The sequence below is a fragment of the Lynx rufus genome, unplaced genomic scaffold (assembly GCF_022079265.1).
Source record: "Lynx rufus isolate CCGP_SWC_20201006 ecotype Redwood Valley unplaced genomic scaffold, mLynRuf1.p SCAF_7, whole genome shotgun sequence".
Lineage (NCBI taxonomy): Eukaryota > Metazoa > Chordata > Mammalia > Carnivora > Felidae > Lynx > Lynx rufus.
The window spans coordinates 123,814,056-123,831,031 of record NW_025814889.1 but is presented as its reverse complement, the minus strand read 5'-3'; the positions used below and the strand labels follow the sequence as shown (position 1 = coordinate 123,831,031).

Genomic DNA, 16,976 nt, shown 5'->3' with positions numbered 1-16,976 from the left:
GGTGGGGTAGGGGCAGAGAAAGAAGGAGACACAGAATCCAAAGCAGGCTCCAGGCTCTGAGCTGTCAGCACGAAACCCGACACGGGGCACACATCCACAAATCATGAGATCATGACCTGAGCCAAAGTCAGAAGCTTAACCACCTGAGCCACACACACAGGTGCCCCAGTAAATGTTTTTTGTTTTTTTTAGTATTGTAATGTAATTTCTGAATTTTTTTAAAAGTCCAGATTTGTGGAGTTACAAAAACACTGTAAAGTAAAGTGCCTCACTTTGAGTCTGTGCAGCGATTTCAAAACAGTGACCTGGGAGGTCGGCAGGTCAGGCATGAGTAAACCCACTAAGGAAACTGAGTCGCAGAGAGGGTAGGTATGGGCAAAATGGCCCAGGCAGGAGTGGAAGGGTCAGGAGGAAGTCCGGGCACTCAGACCACGTCCCGCTCCGCTCCTGCACTGCCCTGCTGTTTCACACGTGCGGACAGGACTCACCTGTGCATGTTATTCCGTCCCCTTCATAGCTCAGGTTACACTCACACGTGTTGTTCTCCTTGCAGGTGGCATCAGCTGAACAAGGAGGCGTGCACACTGGGGGCAAAACTGTAAACAAAGAGGTCCCTGTTCATCACATGCCTGTGGCGGGAAGACGTGGGACCCTCTAAGACTCGCTCTCCAGCCTGTCACTGAGTTTCAAAAGTGCCCCCTCACAGTGGGAGCACAGGGTGATTTGCAAAGGTTTCTCCCAGCCTGTGGATTCTGAGACTCCAGAATTGCTCCTTAATATTAAGACATTAACCCTGAAATGTTACTCAGACTAAAATGTAATATGTCACCTTTATGGGCAACCAGTTAAAGCTTTATACCTCAACAAGGATGAATTTGGCAGAGTAGCTCTTTGGCCCTAAGGGCACAGGGTTCCAGAAGGAGATGGTTAAATCAGAGGAGAAATTCCATGGCTTTCTGAGGGCACCAGTAAGCTTGGGAGAAGTCCAGAGCTTTGGTGCGTGAATAGGACTGCAGTGTCAACAGGTAGCAGGAAGCCATGGGGTGGTCAGGGGAGGGGGGAAGGTGGAGGAAGCTGAGCTAGGGGATTCTGGAACCTTGCTTAAACCCATAGGAAGAACTTAGTCGTGCCCTTCTGCCCCCTGCAATTCACAGTGGAGGATTCACCCTTCACATCTCAGGCCTTCAACCAGAACACAGGGCTCTGGGTGGACGGGAGGACCTTCCACCAGAACACAGGGCTCAGAATGGACTGGAGGCTGCAGAACACTGGCCGCTCATGATCCCAAGGGAGCATGATTACAAGGGGCCACAATCCTAAGGACCATGATCCCGAGAGGCCATGATCCCAAGGGGCCACGATCCTGAGGGACCACTCCTGCCCAGTCCTGTATCATTTACTCGAGTTGGGCCCTTCCATGGTTGCAAAGGACTGCATGCTGGCTTTGTGGGTTTGAGTTAAATCTATTCACCCAGTTTTCCTGCAAGTCCCCAAACCTCCCGAGGCCCAGGGCCACATATCCAAATCATCTTTTCCTTGTGGAAAGGGAAACACCTGCTCTGTTGTTTTCTTCAGGGGTCACTCAGACCCCCAACGTCAGTTAGATGCTCTCAGAGGGGCCCCTGCAGCACGGTGCTGCCGCCAGCTGAACACTCCCATGACAGACCTGTCTGAGTATCGCAGAAGCGCCCCGTCCACCCCGTTTCGCACAGGCACTGCCCGGAGCCCGCGGTGCCATCGTCACACTGTCCGTGGTCTGAGCAGCCACAGGCTGTAAAGCAAATTGGAACGTGGTCAGTAATCAGTGATCAGGCATTGAAATCCAATCGGCCAGCTCTCTGACCACCCGTTGGCTGTGCTGTCCGTGTGGGGGGCACCATTCCTTCAAACGCTGCACAAATAATATATTCGGTGGCTATCATGGGACAGACATGACTCGGCAATGAGGTTACAGTGAGAAACAGAAGACATAAGGTTCCTGTTTTCAGGGGCTTACAGTCCAGGAGTAACTGGCTTTGAACATGTAATTACAAACACGGTGAGTGTTATAAGCACAGAAGTAGAGCGTGTCATGGGGTTTGTAACTGAAGACAAGGGGGAGAGAACCTCATCGGGGGCCTCCTAACAGAGAGACCCATTTGACAGTGAGATCCTCAAGGTATGGATCCGTTCTTCCACTTTTTGCCACCTTGATGGAGGACGATCACCCCAGCCCAAGGCACCACCGGCTGCCACCTAGACCGTTGCATTCAGTTCCCTGGTGTCGGCCCTGCTTCTGCTCTTGCTCTCCTACAGCATATTCTCAGGGCAGCGGAAGCAACACTTCCAATGTGCTCATGAACCCCTTCCCCTCACCGCTCCCCCCACCACTCACAGTCCTTCACTTAGAAGACATGTTGTCTATTCTAAGGGCTGTCTCTGGCCAAGAAGCTCTTATGTTACCCGGCCGCTGGTGACCTTCAGATTTCATTTCCTTCCTCTCTTTCTCTTCTTTGCCCACTCTGCTCAGCCACCCTGGCTTCTTTGCTGTTCCTTTCATGCCAAGCCCACTTCTGCCTCAGGACCTTTGCGTTTGTTCATTTCTCTTCTAGGAAATCCATTCCTCTAGTCTGCACCATACTATACAGCAGCCCTTGCCACAAGCGGCTATTTAAATTTAAACTAATTAAAATTTTAAAAAATCAGTTCCTTAGTCACACATTTTGAGTGCTCAGTGGCCACACGTAGCTATTGGCTTCCATTCCTGATAATAGAGCTATAGAACATTTCCAGCATGATGGAAAATTCCTTTGGACTGGGCTGTTGTTGGATATCCCTACACCGGCCCCTCGCCTCTTTGAGGTTTCTCCTCAAATATTCCTGGTGTGAGATGTCTTTTAAAACAGTGCCTCCTTTCCTTCTCCATCCCCATCACCTGCTTCTTTTTCTATCTTTATAACTATCTTTGTTTCTGCAGTTTTAATCTGTTTCCTCCCTTTGAGTGTACGTTCCTTGAGAGCCGGAATTTGGCCCCCTTCCAACACCACTGCATCCCTACAACTTAGAACAATTCCAGGCTTCTGAGAAAGTCACTTGGCCTCTTTGTGCCTCAGTTTCCTCATCTGGTAAGTAGGGATCGTAACAGTACTACCGCAAAGGGTAGTTGTGAGGATTAAGCAGTAAAACACACCTGCCTTTGTGCGTAGGAGGTGGTCTAGAAACATTAGCTACCAATATTAATAAGGACTCTAAATTCATGTTGGTTGAATGAATGAATGAATGTTGTTCAGCCACAGCTTGTCCTGATGGCTGCAGGGATGTGGATTTCACTTCTGGAGGTGAGGCTCTTTCCATGGATGGAAACTGGGAGACATCCAGGGAGGGAAAAGCACGTGAAGGCAGGCAGATGGGAGGTGGGTGGACGGGGAGAGAGGGGAAGAGGGATGTTTCTGGGCCAGGCAGGTGGCGTGGACGAGGACAGGGAACACAGCGGCCGAACAACAGGCAGGGGGAGTGGGAGCCACGAACGTACGCTGACAGTCAGGCCCGAATCTCCCGGGCAGGCACAGCTCACACGCCGTCCCGTTGAAGCCGGTGTGGCATTTACACTCTCCTAGGCCCGAGTACTGATCGAGGCAGACCCCCCGGTTATTACAAGGGGCATCCGCTCCTCCAGGGCAGGCTGGAAGAAATGAAACGGCAGTGACTCGACAGCCTCCCCAGGCCCAGAACCGCTCGGCACCTTAGTAAATGTGCTGCTGACCTGCCCTCAGCTGCGGGGCTGATATCCACTGGCCCAGGAAGACTGTGGCCCCGGGGACTCACCCACATAGTGTCACGGGTATTTAGGGCAAGCCAGTGGCCTCTGGAACATGAATTTAAGTGTATCTGATAGCATTCTACCGAGGCAGAGCGATATGCTGAACCAGGCACTGTATTTAGGGGTTAGGAGCTCTGGATTTGAGTAGATCTGGGATGAATTTGTCTGAGCTTCAGTTCTCTTAGCTCCAGATGGTGATGATGGTGACGACACGGTGCCCACTGGATCTGTATCACATTGTGACTGAAGATCAAATAAGTTACTGTAACCGAGAGTGCTTTAAAAAACATAAGGCACCGAACAAGTGGAAGGGGTGACACTGGTTTTTGTGAAAAGCGCACACTTAAGTGATGGAGTGTGGACAGACACTGGGTGATTGCGTGTACACCCTGCCCAGGATTTTCTCAACCGGACCACAGTGAATGGAGTATCCATGGTGGTTGAAACCATGGCTTCGGGAGACATTCTGTGGGACCTTGGGCTTGCTGCTTATCCTCTCTCTGCCTCTATTTTCTCATCTGTGAAATGGAGATAATGATGGCATCTACTTCTTAGAGGTCATTGCCAGGTTTAAATCTTTTTTTTTTTTTTAAATGTTTATTTATTTATTTTGAGAGAGAGAGTGTGAGCAGTGGACGGGCAGAGAGAAGAGAGAGAGAGAGAATCCTAAGCAGGCTCTGACAGCACAGAGCCTCATGGGGGGCTTGATCTCATGGTTCAAGAGATCCTGAACCAAAATCAAGTGTTGGACGCTGAACTGACTAAGCCACCCCAGGCGCCCCTTGTCAACAGGTTTAAGTGTATTGCCATATATGGGAAGTAGCACTCAATAAATGTGCTTAATTAAAACAATGTGTGGCAGATGGGAAGGGCTTTTTGTTATTCAGCTATTGTTGATGTATAACTGGCTAGAAGTTCTGTCTATGTAGAGATTTCAGGATGGGCCAAAGTGTTCTTTGGCAAGGAGCCCTTTCCTGGCGAGGTAAGAGAGGGAGGTTCACCCCATAACAGGGAATAATGGCATCCGAAACATCATGGTCACACAGCACAGCACTGTGCCAAGGTAGAATTCTCCTAGATGCATTTAAACTCATGTGCTAATCAGTATCATGGACTAGCTTCAGAAATGAAATGTGCTGTTTCCAGCAGCCTGGAAAATGTCTTCTGCTAGAATGTGGAGCAAAAAAGTGCAACACAATGACAATCTACACACAGTAGAGTCTCAACTCTGTAAGAAACAGAATATGGCAAAAGGAAAAAGGAGAAGGAAAGCTACCCAGCTCTTTAGAATGACTGCTTTTGGATCTTTTCTTAGAGGAGGTATGAAGAGCCATGCATTCGATCCCGCCCCCGCAATGTCTGTGCTTTCACAATGCCGCGCAGTGATGGGACAATCAGGATCCCGAGGTGGTAAGAGGCGCCCTCACCCTGACAGTCTCGCCCGAAGTAGCCCTTGCAGCACCTGGGGAGCCGAACCACCATGACGCACTGCTCCCGGCAGCCTTCCACGTACCCTCTCAAGGACAGGTAGTATCGACACTTCTGCTTCACTCCCTAGAGGAAGAAAGTGATCCAACCCTCCTCCTTCCACCGCCCAGACTTGGGCTCTTTGGCTCTAGTCCGCCCCCAGTGGAGGAACCTGGGTACTGCCCAAATTGAAAATGGGACTCAATGGCCCGAGAGCCCTTTACAGAGGAATTCTTTGCTTAGGGGGATAGATAGGCAGATGGGTGGGGGAGGGGACAGAGCTAGAGTCCACAGAAAGATTTCTCCCCAGGTTTAAGAGGAAGGACTTGTTGACCCTTAGAGCTGCAGAAGTTTGCGGTTTCTTGGAAAGAGAGTGGGGTAGAGGTAGCTTTCCATCATGCGTGGGGTCTGTGGCAAGGCTCCCAAATCAGCAGGGAAGGGATGAGTTACATTTTGTTTTGCGGGGGTGTTTTTGTTAGGGGTTTTACCAGTAGAGGAGAGAGAAATTGGCTTTGGAATAAGTGAAAAAAAAAAAAAAGCAATATTTAGTGAGTGCTTACTATGTGCCAGGCTCTGTACCCACATTTAAAATTTTACTTTTCCTAATAACCACACACAGAATTGTTATTTGCTACATTTTATGGAGGCAAAACCATATAGATTATGTAACTTGCCAAAGATTGCCCACTGAAATTGTATCCCATAGCTATGGACTCCAAATTTCATTGGCTTAACCATTACTCTTGCATTGCTTTTTGGACCCTTATCCTAGCTTTGCTCCTTACTAGCTGTGTGGCCTTGGCCTAATTGCTTACCCTCTCTGAGATTCTTTTTTTTTTTTTTTTCATATGTGGAGGTAGTAATAGCTTCCTATGAATGTTATAAGGAAGAATGGGGTAATGGATAAATAAAGGGAACAACACAGAGCCAGGGACAGGAATAGCACTCAAAATGCAACTATTATTTTTATAACTATCATTATCTTGGAAAGTCCCTTCTAAGTCTACAATCCCATGATTTTTCTAGACAGTTCCTAGAAGGTAGGTACTGGGTTGAAAAGTTGCCTGGGCTAAGAATGTTCATCTCAGCTAGGCTAAGAATGCCTGGTTGTGAAAAGAATGTTGTAAATTACAGTCATACAACATACCCAGAGATGCACACACACGCACACTTACTCACGCCTCCCAGAAGATTGGGGTCTAATCATGGAACAAACATACTGCTCTCCAAACGTTGTCACTGCATTTGTAATTACCTTTGATTTACTCCACCTCGGACAGCTGGGGGTATTGTCACAACTCCAACAATCTCCCTAGTATGCAAGAAAAGAAATGCTTAAATATCAAGAATATTGGTAAACACAAGGATATGCCCCTGGTTAATATTTTGACGGGTCGATGAAGAACTTAATCTTGATTAAGATTCTGGCTGTGGTCAAGAATGCAAAAGCAAACACACTGCCAGTTTGCCATGGAGAATTCTGAAGGTCTGTCTTGGCCCTCGGCTCCTTGGTTTATTTCTTTGAGGTGAAAAGTTCCCTGCTAGACAGAGCTGGCCCAGGGCACTGCCATACAGGCATCTGGTAGACTGGCCCCAGAAGCATGCACACAAATACCACTTTCGTTATAAACTAGGTGTGATACTTTCGGCCAGTCACGCATTTCGATCCTTAGGTTTCTGATCTACAAAATAGAATGATTCTTTCTGTTTGATCTTCAGGGGATCGGGGACAGAAAATATTAACTGCAAAAATGTGTGCGAATATACTTTGGGAAGTTAGGAAGGCCACAACCCCTACAGCAGAAAGGGCAGCTGGGTTTTCATCGCCTACTTTGGTATCGGACTGGTGTCTGAATAATTTGGGATATTTATCGAATCCCTACAAGTTGCCAAGTACCAAAGCCAACTGGTCACAGACTTTGCCACATAGGACGCTTCACCTGTTTGAGACTCAGTTCCCAAATCTACATCATAGAGTTGTTACTAGCAACTCCTGTTATTGGATTATTTTAGGAGTAACATCATCATTGAGCCAAATGGCTGGCTCAGATGTAGTACTCCATAAATGATACATGATGGATGAATGAGTGTAAAATCTTAAAATGCCTCCTACAACCAGGGCCCAGAATAGAGATTGAATCACCACTGTTAAAAGAATGAATGAATAAAATAAATGGAGGTTGGCACAAAAATGGCAACTTCATATGGTTCAACCTAGGTTGAATAATATAATACTAGGTTGAACCATATGAAGTTGCCATTTTTTGTAGTCAGACCCTATAAATAGGGCAATTTTATATGGTCTCATCTGGCAGAATCGCAAAAAAAAAAAAAATGTTTGTTGAATGAATACGTGAATGACTGGATAGGTGGGTTTGACAATGAATAGCTTGTTGCAGAATAACTGGCACCCAGTTGGTACACCACAACTATTTCCTTAATGACAAGGGAATGGATGGATGGGTAGGTTGGTGAATAAATGGGAATGTGCAAGGCCTGGATAGAGCCACGTAGATGCCTATTGATTCTGACTCTCAAGAGCACCATCATTTGGCCCTCAGATCTCATGGGTCCTGGGCTCCCTTGAGGACCAACCCTGTGTGGTTTCATGGCAGAGTCCATGATAGATCATGAGGGCTGAACCCCAAGTGTCTCCTACTATAGCACTGATTTTAGGACCGACCGAAAAATTGTATGCGGCAAAAGTGTCACAGTGGCCCCCCAGGGTGGGATCAATCAGTAGACAGTCAATGCCGTAGGCCACACCCAGGTCAAACAAGAGTTCCCGTTGTACAATTCTGCATGTTTGGTCATTCAGGAAGAGCTCGCCCTGCGAGGGAGGGAGAGAGGGAGAAAGAGAGAACAGTCAACAATCTTTCTCAGACTTCTCTTCTACCTAGGTTGTATCAAGTGGTCAGCACTTTCAAGGCTCAGAAAGAACTAAATATGTATGTATACGTGTGTGTGTGTGTGTATGCTATATATAAATATATATATATGGTATATATGCATATATGTGTCAAACACTCAGCATGTATTATGTGCCGAGTAATATTCTGTGTGCTTTACCTGTGCAAATTCTTTTAATCCTCACAGCAACCCTAGAGTATCCCTGTTTACACATGAGAAAAGCGAGGCAGCCAGAGGTTCAATAACTTGCCCAAGGTCAGACAGCCAGCAAGTGGTGGTGTGGGCGTTCCTACCTAAGCAGTCAGCCTCCGAGCCTACACTCTTGGCTACTCTGTAACACTGCCTCCACCAAAGTAGAAACAGGGGCAGCCAGGGTGTTGGGGTGGAGCAGGCATGACCTGCCTGTGGTTCAGGATAAACTTAGGTAACGTGGCCACTTTATGCGCAATAGTGCAGTTTGTTTTTACTTAGTGCTAGCTGCCAGCAAAGTGCCGGCACAACCTTTTTTTTTCAGAAGATACAAGCAATGGCTTTAGCTCTATAATGATGCCAATAACTTCTTTTTCCATGTACTGGGCATTGTCTAAATAGTGTTTTAGATACATTATTGGGCTTTGCTTGCAACAATTCCAGGGCTTTCTTCCTTAACTTCACCCAGCTAGGAAATTGTTGAATATAGCTTCCCCATCCCCCTAAGGAAGAAAAATGCTTTTAGGTAGTTCTTTGGCAATAAAAAAAAAAAAAAGAGAGAGAGATAAATCTCAGCATCTACTGATGGGATGGACACAGCGTGATTCAGTGGAAAGAAGAGTGGAAAACTGTGATTAAATCCCCCCACTTCAACTTATGTACTGCGTGACTGTGAACAAGTTACCGAACTACTCTGAGGTTTGTTTTCACCAGGTCAATAGGATTAATGACTTCATTGCACAGGGTTGTTACAAAGATCACACTAAATGATACATTGCAAAATGCACTGAAAGCTATATTAGCACCCAGAATGAGCACTGGATATTCTTATTATACTTCTTTGATAGGTTGGTCATCAGATATAAACAGAATGTTGTATGGCCCTTCTAACAAGGCTCCTTGAAGGGAATCAACTCAGCTGGGGGCTGCATCCCTTTTGTCCTTCCTCCTTTGTGCTGCCTGGAGAGTGGACATGATGGTTAGAGCTCCAGCAGCCACGATGAACCTTGAGGTGACACTGAGGTTGGAAATGCGCTGCAGAGCAGAAAAACAGAAGGAGCTCCGCCAATGAGCCATCATATTAGCTCTGGATTGGCTGCCTCCAGATTTCTCTTAAAAAAGACACAAGTCCTTATGTATTTAAGGCACTGTCATGTTGGATTTCCCATTATATGCAGGATATAGGATATAGCTAATATTATCCTATCACACCCATTCATTATGTGGAATTACAGGGAGGCAATATTGCTCAGAAACTAGCCAGGGAAGGTGAAAACTGCAAACTTGCTCTCTGTTGGCTGATCTAGGTAGATGGAACCCAGAGCTGGCTCCCCCTGCCAACAAGGGGCTAGAGGTGAGGCCACAGTGGGGCTGGGAAGGAAGGGAAAGGAATAACAGTATACTATCTTTGTCCAAACAAAACAAAAACAAACCAACCGAAAGCCACTCTCTGCAAGTGTAAGCGGGGGGCCCCTAACACCTGCTACCAGGGCTTATGCTGGCCAGGATTTATCAGGTTTTTCACAGCTAAATACTTACTCTCAGGGTAAGACCCCCGAAGGCAGCCAGAGAAAAGGGCTTGCTGTCAATGGGAGGAAAAAAATGAATATTTTCTTGAAGAGGTAGTGGTTGGGGAAAGCTGTTAATACTCACAATGTCACGGCCAGTGCCGCACTTCACGCCCAGCTCAGAGCCTTGCAGGGTCGTCCAGGCAGCAGATCTGGGGAGATCCACCGCTAAAATCTGTAAGAGCGACGGTACCACATTAATACCCCAAATTTGGGCTGAAGGAGGACCCAGAGGAGCTTTGCCAACCAACCAAATCCGGCCACAGGTTTTTCCAGCTTTAAAATGACTGCCGATAGAATCAAAAGGAAGCATAATCATGGGCTGTCTAGAAGTTGGAAATTCTGTCTGTAGGGAAAGTGTCCCCCCGCTGGGCTAGCTTCAATCCCCCTTCCACACCCTTTCCATGCTTGGGAGTCCAGAGCAGATGCTGTGTTGGTGTATGAAGCCAGTGACAGGTCAGGGAAATGGCATAGGGTGCTGTTAGGGGTTGAGCTGTGACCCCTCAAAAGTTTAGTTGAAGATACACTGACCCCCATTACCTCAGAGTGTGACTTTACTTGGAAATAAGGTCATTGCACGTATAATTAGTTAAGATGAGGCCACACTGGAGTAGAGTGGGCCCTTAATCCAGTATGACTGGTGTCCTCATAAGAAGAAAAGAGAAAAGGAGAATTGTATGTGGACACAAAGAAACAGGGAGAGGACAGCCATGTGACCAGAGGGGCAGAGCTTAGAGAGGTGCATCATCTACAAGCCAAGGAATGGCAAGGATTTCCGGCAATCACCGGAAACTAGGAGAGAAACATGGAACAGATTCTCCCTCAGAACCTCCAGAAGGAACAACCTTGTCAGCACCTTGATTTCAGACTTCCAGCCTCCAGAAATCTGAGGGATACATTTCTGTTGTTCCAAGCCACCCAGTTTGTGGTTATTTGCTATGCAGCCCTAAGACGCTAATACAGGCCCCATGAATGAACCAAAGTTAGGGTGCTTGGCATTCTTGGATTAGGCAGACTCAGTCCTGGAGAGAGACATGGGTGCTGGTTGAGGACTCAGAGTGACAGGGTTTCAGCAGGAGCTACCATGCGGCTACAAGATCTTGCTTCCCCGGTCACGGTAGATCCGTTCAGGAGTGATCGCGTCTGGGGGAATCCGCCCTTTGCCTAGACACTGTGGAACTGGGGGAGAATGAGTTGGGAACTTGGGAACTGTTACCAACAGCCATTTTGCATGTGAAGTGGGGCCGAGGAGAGTTGACCTGCAGCACGAGAGAGGAAACGATGCTCCTGGGTATTGATTCAAGTTGGAAAGGAAATCATGGGAGGTCGGAGAAACAGAACAGGCCTGGCGCACTGCGGGGGTCCATTAACCACGGGGCCAGTCGAAGAGGACACCAGGGGCAGGGGGGCATGCCCAGGTGTCCTTCGCACCTCGGAGGCGGAGACACATTGACCATTCCTGGCTTTGATCCCCCTTGGGCACCCCTGCACTCACGTCTGTGTGTTAACAGAGTACCTTGGCATCTCGGATCACGTGGAACTTCAGATACTCCTTCAGCTTGTCCTTGTTGTCTTGGTTGAACAGGAAATCCTGCTGTTCAGGGGGTAGGGCTTGCAGGGCTTGGTTGCTGGGCCAGAAGAGAGTGACTGGAGTGTGGATGGGGTCAGTGATGATGCTCAGCAAGCCCACGTCCTGAAACACAGGGAGTCGGGCGCATGCACGGCAAAGCCCAGCCACAAGGCACAGGATCCTTCTGAGGACCGAAGCCAGCCGGGGGTGGGGGGGTGGGGCCCGTCGTGCCCGCCCCGGGGCTCCCCGGGACTCCAGCTGGTTCAAGGGTGACAGCCTGGCGCCCCAACCATTCTGACCCTCATTTTCTTAGGGAGCAAAACAGAAAGTCAATTCTGGGCTTTTGTGAATGCAAAAATAACGTGTAACAAATATCTTTTTTTGATTTTTGCTACTGCTGCCCAAATATTTTAATTTCTGGAAGGTCCACTTAGCATTTCCCCATATTTCATTTAAAAAAGTGAAACTGACACAATATTGAGATATTCCTGTATGAGATTTCTAGATCACATGGACTCAGAAGAGAAATTGCTAGACAAAGGGAGGGGAATCTTTTTGAGAACCTTCTGTAACCCAGGTGCATTATATATATTCTTCCTTGTAATTTTTCCAATAACCCTATGAAGTAGGTTTTATTATTCCTTCCTACTGAGCCCCCCAGAGAGGTTTGCTAACTTTCTCTAAAAGCCTATGTTCAACCAGACGTGATACCCAGGTGTGAGGGTGACTATGAGGTTTTGGGGCTGGGTGAGCAGGCAGAGACACTTGCCTTTGACATCCCTGGAGAGTCTCATTTTGAACACCTTGACATCTCCATTTCTGAAAAACTCCGAGGGTGAGCCCCAGGCTATTTTGGAAATCGCTGGTCAATGCAGAAGTTTGTAGGCAATGCTAAAAGGGGTAGGGGTGGGGGTGGGGTGGGGGTCTGGGTTCTAAGAGTCCTCCTGGGGCTTCTCAGGGTATGAGGAGGAGAGGGGACCTTGGAAGACCCCTGTCCCTCCTTGATTCTCCTCTGAAATCTTTGGACAAGAAGTTTCTCTACTCAATTTGTGGGAAAAGTGAAGTCAGAAAGATAAACAGTAAAACCTTGGATTGCAAATAACCTGTTCTACGAGTGTTCCACAGAAACACTTAAAATTTCTAACAAATTTTTACTTGATAAATGAGTGACGTCTTGCATCACTCATACGTGACTCCAAACATCACATGATCACAGCTGAGCCAATGGTTCTCTCTCTCTCTCTCTCTCTCTCTCCCTCCCTCCCTCCCTCCCTCCCTCGCTGTGGGATTGTGAGTGATCGTCTCCCATGGTCAGATGCTTGGTCTCAGGCCATGGTGTTTGGCAGAAATCAGTGATTTTTCCGGAACACTGGAAGGTGCCCACAACTGGCACTAGTATATTTTTTGTCACTTCAAAGCACCAAAGACAGGCCTTTGCTTTTCCATCCAAGAGTAAGCTTAGGGATGCTTTGCTTCCTCCTAGCTCAGGCTGCCTGCAGACAGAGAGAGACCCTTTCCTCTGCTGCCTTATTGCCAGTTCCATTAAATACAGTGCACGGCAAGAGTTTGTTAACACTGGACTGTAGTCAACATCCATGCGAGCATATACAATGGCCCCCATGCAGAAGAAGATTCCTTCGAGCCAATAGATAGTAGTGACATCGACAGTGATAGTGAAAGTCGTCCTGCACAATAACCCTCCTCTCCCAGGTCTCCCTCAACAGCCACGGAGGTTTTCAAAGGTCAGTGCAGGTTAATTTGTTTCTTTGTCTTTATATTTTGTATTTTCTTTACTTTTTGTATCATATTACAGTATTGTAATCATTTCTATATGAATATTTTTGGGCTGTGGAACGAATCTTCTGTGTTTCCATGATTTCTTATGGGGAAATTCGCTTTGACATACAAGTGCTTTGGATTACAAGCATGTTTCTGGAACGAATTGTGCTCGCAAACCAAGGTTTCACTGTAGTTTTAAATGCAATGTGTACCTATGCCTTGGGGCATAGATTTCCCAGATTTGCATGTCAGCTTGCCTGCCCCTATTACGGAGGTGAGAATTCCAGATGTGAAGCCCTAGTGCAAGATGTGATGCTTGAGTCCTTTCCCTTGCTTCAGCCGCAGGTGCATCGATTTCTAATTTGGCCGGTGTACATTATATAGCTGAACAAACCGAATGCTGTTTTGGGAATGGAGTGACAGAGAATGACTTTGTTCTATTGGAAGTCGGGACTTTCCTACACAGATTCCCACAATGGCTGGCTTGCTCCCCGAATAAAACAAAACACTAATGACAAAACAAAACAACCCCTCCCCCCAAAAATCCAAACAAACAAAACCCTTCAAAAAAGAAACCTCCTTAGGCAGGTAATCCCCTGGGTTTTTACCTGTAGTAGGTTGTGAAATTTGGTGTAGCCGTGGTTTATTGCCACTGTTGTAAGATTTTGCTGCAAAGGCAATAAGAATAGGAATAATACCTTTCTCCATACAGTTCACCAAGCACGTTAACAAAAGTTCAGCTGAATGAAATCAGGGTAAGATAACGTGAGAGGTACCGCAGATTGGCTCGTCAGCACCCACTCCGGCTCTGACGTACCCACGCCTTTCCGCAGTCCAGCGGATGGGGGACCATGTGTGACATTTTCCCAGACTGCCTTGCAGCTCCAGCCCCGTGTGTGACATAGGATCCACCAAACAGAAGAGTTTTTACAAGGATTATCGGTGGAAGGAAACAATAAGAGGCGGAGGTGACCGCTAGCAGGAGATTCTGACCAGCACAATGGTGGAGGCATCTGGTGTTCGGACTTGGAGGTTGTAGGGGGTGAGGCTGGAGACAGGTCAGAGCAGTCCCACAGGAAAGTCACGTGACTTCCCCTGGCAGGTATCCCTGGGCCGCTTTGTTCCCAGCTATGTAGCTTCTGAATTAGACTCTCTGGCTTTCCAAGAGATTTGCTGTTAAACTTAGTATCTTAAGAATCTCCTTTTTGTTTAAGTTAGGTAGAGTGGGTTCTGTGGTCTGCAATGAAAAACCCTGGCCGATGCTAATAAATAACAATCAAATTCAAATTTGTCTTTTCTTTCAATTGAAAATGAGTTTTACTCCAGGTTTGCTTTGAGTGATATCTATCATCTATCTACTTATCTATCATCTATCTCTCTATCTATCTATCTATCTATCTACCTATCATCTATCTCATCCATCTATGTAATTTCTCCATCTTCCAAATCTATGCAAGACCATCTGTCCATGTGGAAACTAAAGAAAAACTTATAAAATCCATTTATCTCTTTAAATTAGGCTTTTACCTATTTACTTCTTACTAGAATAATATTCACTAGGCTTTTAATAGTAGCTTGAGACTGAAGCAGCAAAATTAAGATGCCTCAAAATCAGAATTGTGAAAATACATTTTGAGTATTATGAGTCACTCTGGGCTGAGAGTATGATAATGAACCCACCAGGATCCTTCCAGAGGCATCTTTGGGGGTGACAAGCAAGTTTTGGGGAGACAGCAATTTGTCTATGATGTGGATGATGCCATTGGTATTGATGAGATCACTGGATATGATCTTAGCCTTATTATTTATATACACCGTGTCCTGAAATTAACCAAGAAGAGAGAGAGAGAGAAAAAAAAAAAAATGAGCACAAAGAGAAATGGACAGTCATTTCTTCCAGAATGCTTTACCAACATGCTAAGTCATCACGAAAGTGAACATTTAAGTAGGGCTGTGGGCAAAATCTGAAGATCTAAGTTCCTTGAGCACGTTTCTTTGTTATGACTATAAAAGGAAAACTGAGACAAGACTGTAATTTTCACCTGGAGGAGTTAATAGCAAAGAATCAACCACAGTGGTCATTTCGCTGTGATTCTCAAATATGAAGTAACAAGTACATCACTTGCGTTGTCTGCACCACCTTCTGCCTCCACCACAACTTACTTCCCTTTGCAATGGATTCTACAGTCACTACTAGTTCCTCTGTTGTGGGGGGCGAGGGGGCCAGCATGGTCAGGTGGCTTCGGTCAAAAGTGTTCACCCCCTCCAGCTTCTAACCCAAAGCCGTTCTGATGACCGCTTGAGCTGCTTTGCTTACGAGTTTCAATTCCAGCTCTAATATTTACATGCTGTGTGACCTTGGACAAGTCATTTAACTTCTCTGAGCTCCGTTTCCTACTTCATAAATTGGGGAAAGAATAGTATCTACATCATGGGATTTTTTGGAGGATTAAAAAAGTTAGCACACATCAAATACTTAGAATACTACGTGGCATATAGCAATCACTCAACATGTCTTAGTTGTTGTTGTTATTACTATTATTACTGGTATTAGTCTAAAGAAGAGAAGAGAGAGGGCCTAAGAAAGATGGTCCTCTTCCCGAGGTGGCCTCTCTTACCTGAGAGACGGAGATGACGATTGACTCCCCTTGGAGAGAGGTAGCATTTGGGGTCAATTTCAGGTTTTCTAGAAGCAGTTGGTGGCAGGCGATCACATGATAACGAAGAACCTGGGGCATGAGGCCCTGTTTGTCCCAGTCTTTAATCTGTAACAGAAGATGGGAGGGTTCCAGCCTTTGCTGGCCCCCTCCATGCCCTCCCCTCCTCCATGCTCTCCCCAGGGACTCTCCCCCAACTTGCACTGGGAAGGAGGCAGTCAGGGGTGGCTCGTGGTCAGGTTTACAGGGTACAGGCTGTTCAGACAAGAGGGAGAAAGTGGCCCTCCCTTCTTCCCTGCTTCCGATATGGACTCTTAGAATGAGTGGAAGGGAGCTTGGAGTTCCCCTGGTCCAGCATCTCTCAATGCATGCGTCAAGGACCCCAAGTCCTGTGAGATGCTACTTGCAAAAAGACTTTTCTTGTGAAAAATGCTGGGCAAAGCTGCACCGCACCTGTGCCTCTTGGAGAGGTACCTGGGCCAGATTTCCTTTAGTGTGGAAAAGATCACGATGCTTTTCCATTGTAAATCAAAGCACAAACAATATTAGCCATTAAGTCAGTGTAATAAGAAGCCCACAAGGTTCTCATTGCTTCAATTGCTTCATGGTATCTCTTTTGATGCTTTTTTAGAGAAAAACAATCAAATGTCAAAAACTTTCCAGAAGTATTTTTGTGCCTCTGTTTTTGTGTGTAGAGAAGAATGCACGGTTTGGAGTCATGTTTCCATCCTTACTCCGCCACTTGCTAGTCGTGTGGCCTTGGGAAATTTACTTCTGTCAATGTCCTTGAGTGCAAAAATGGGGATGATAGCACTCCATGACAGGGTTGTCATGAACACTAAATGAATGAATCTAGGTCAGATACTAGAAACAGTGTCTGGCACACTCCATAAATGTTTGCTACAGTATTATATGTTAATGGGTAATCCTGCATGAGGAGTCCCGGTGAATGTTAGAATAGTAAAGGCTCTGATAAGGTCTGCAAGAAAAAAAGACTTATTTAAAAGCTTTTACCCAGCATTCTTGTGCTTCTCGTT

General features: G+C 46.5%; 1 protein-coding gene across 1 annotated transcript in view; it reads right to left on the bottom strand.

Moving 5' to 3' along the window:
* Positions 1 to 16,976, bottom strand: part of STAB2 (stabilin 2) — a 165,309-nt gene that overhangs the window by 20,631 nt on the left and 127,702 nt on the right. Inside the window, exons 48-58 of the mRNA XM_047066788.1 lie at positions 15,901 to 16,047; positions 14,963 to 15,103; positions 13,891 to 13,950; positions 11,450 to 11,626; positions 10,019 to 10,108; positions 7,950 to 8,096; positions 6,522 to 6,578; positions 5,227 to 5,353; positions 3,512 to 3,661; positions 1,667 to 1,771; positions 489 to 596 (exon numbers count right to left, since the gene is read on the bottom strand). Of these exons, the coding sequence (XP_046922744.1) occupies positions 489 to 596; positions 1,667 to 1,771; positions 3,512 to 3,661; positions 5,227 to 5,353; positions 6,522 to 6,578; positions 7,950 to 8,096; positions 10,019 to 10,108; positions 11,450 to 11,626; positions 13,891 to 13,950; positions 14,963 to 15,103; positions 15,901 to 16,047 (1,309 nt within the window). The remainder of the gene's footprint in view (positions 1 to 488; positions 597 to 1,666; positions 1,772 to 3,511; positions 3,662 to 5,226; positions 5,354 to 6,521; positions 6,579 to 7,949; positions 8,097 to 10,018; positions 10,109 to 11,449; positions 11,627 to 13,890; positions 13,951 to 14,962; positions 15,104 to 15,900; positions 16,048 to 16,976) is intronic.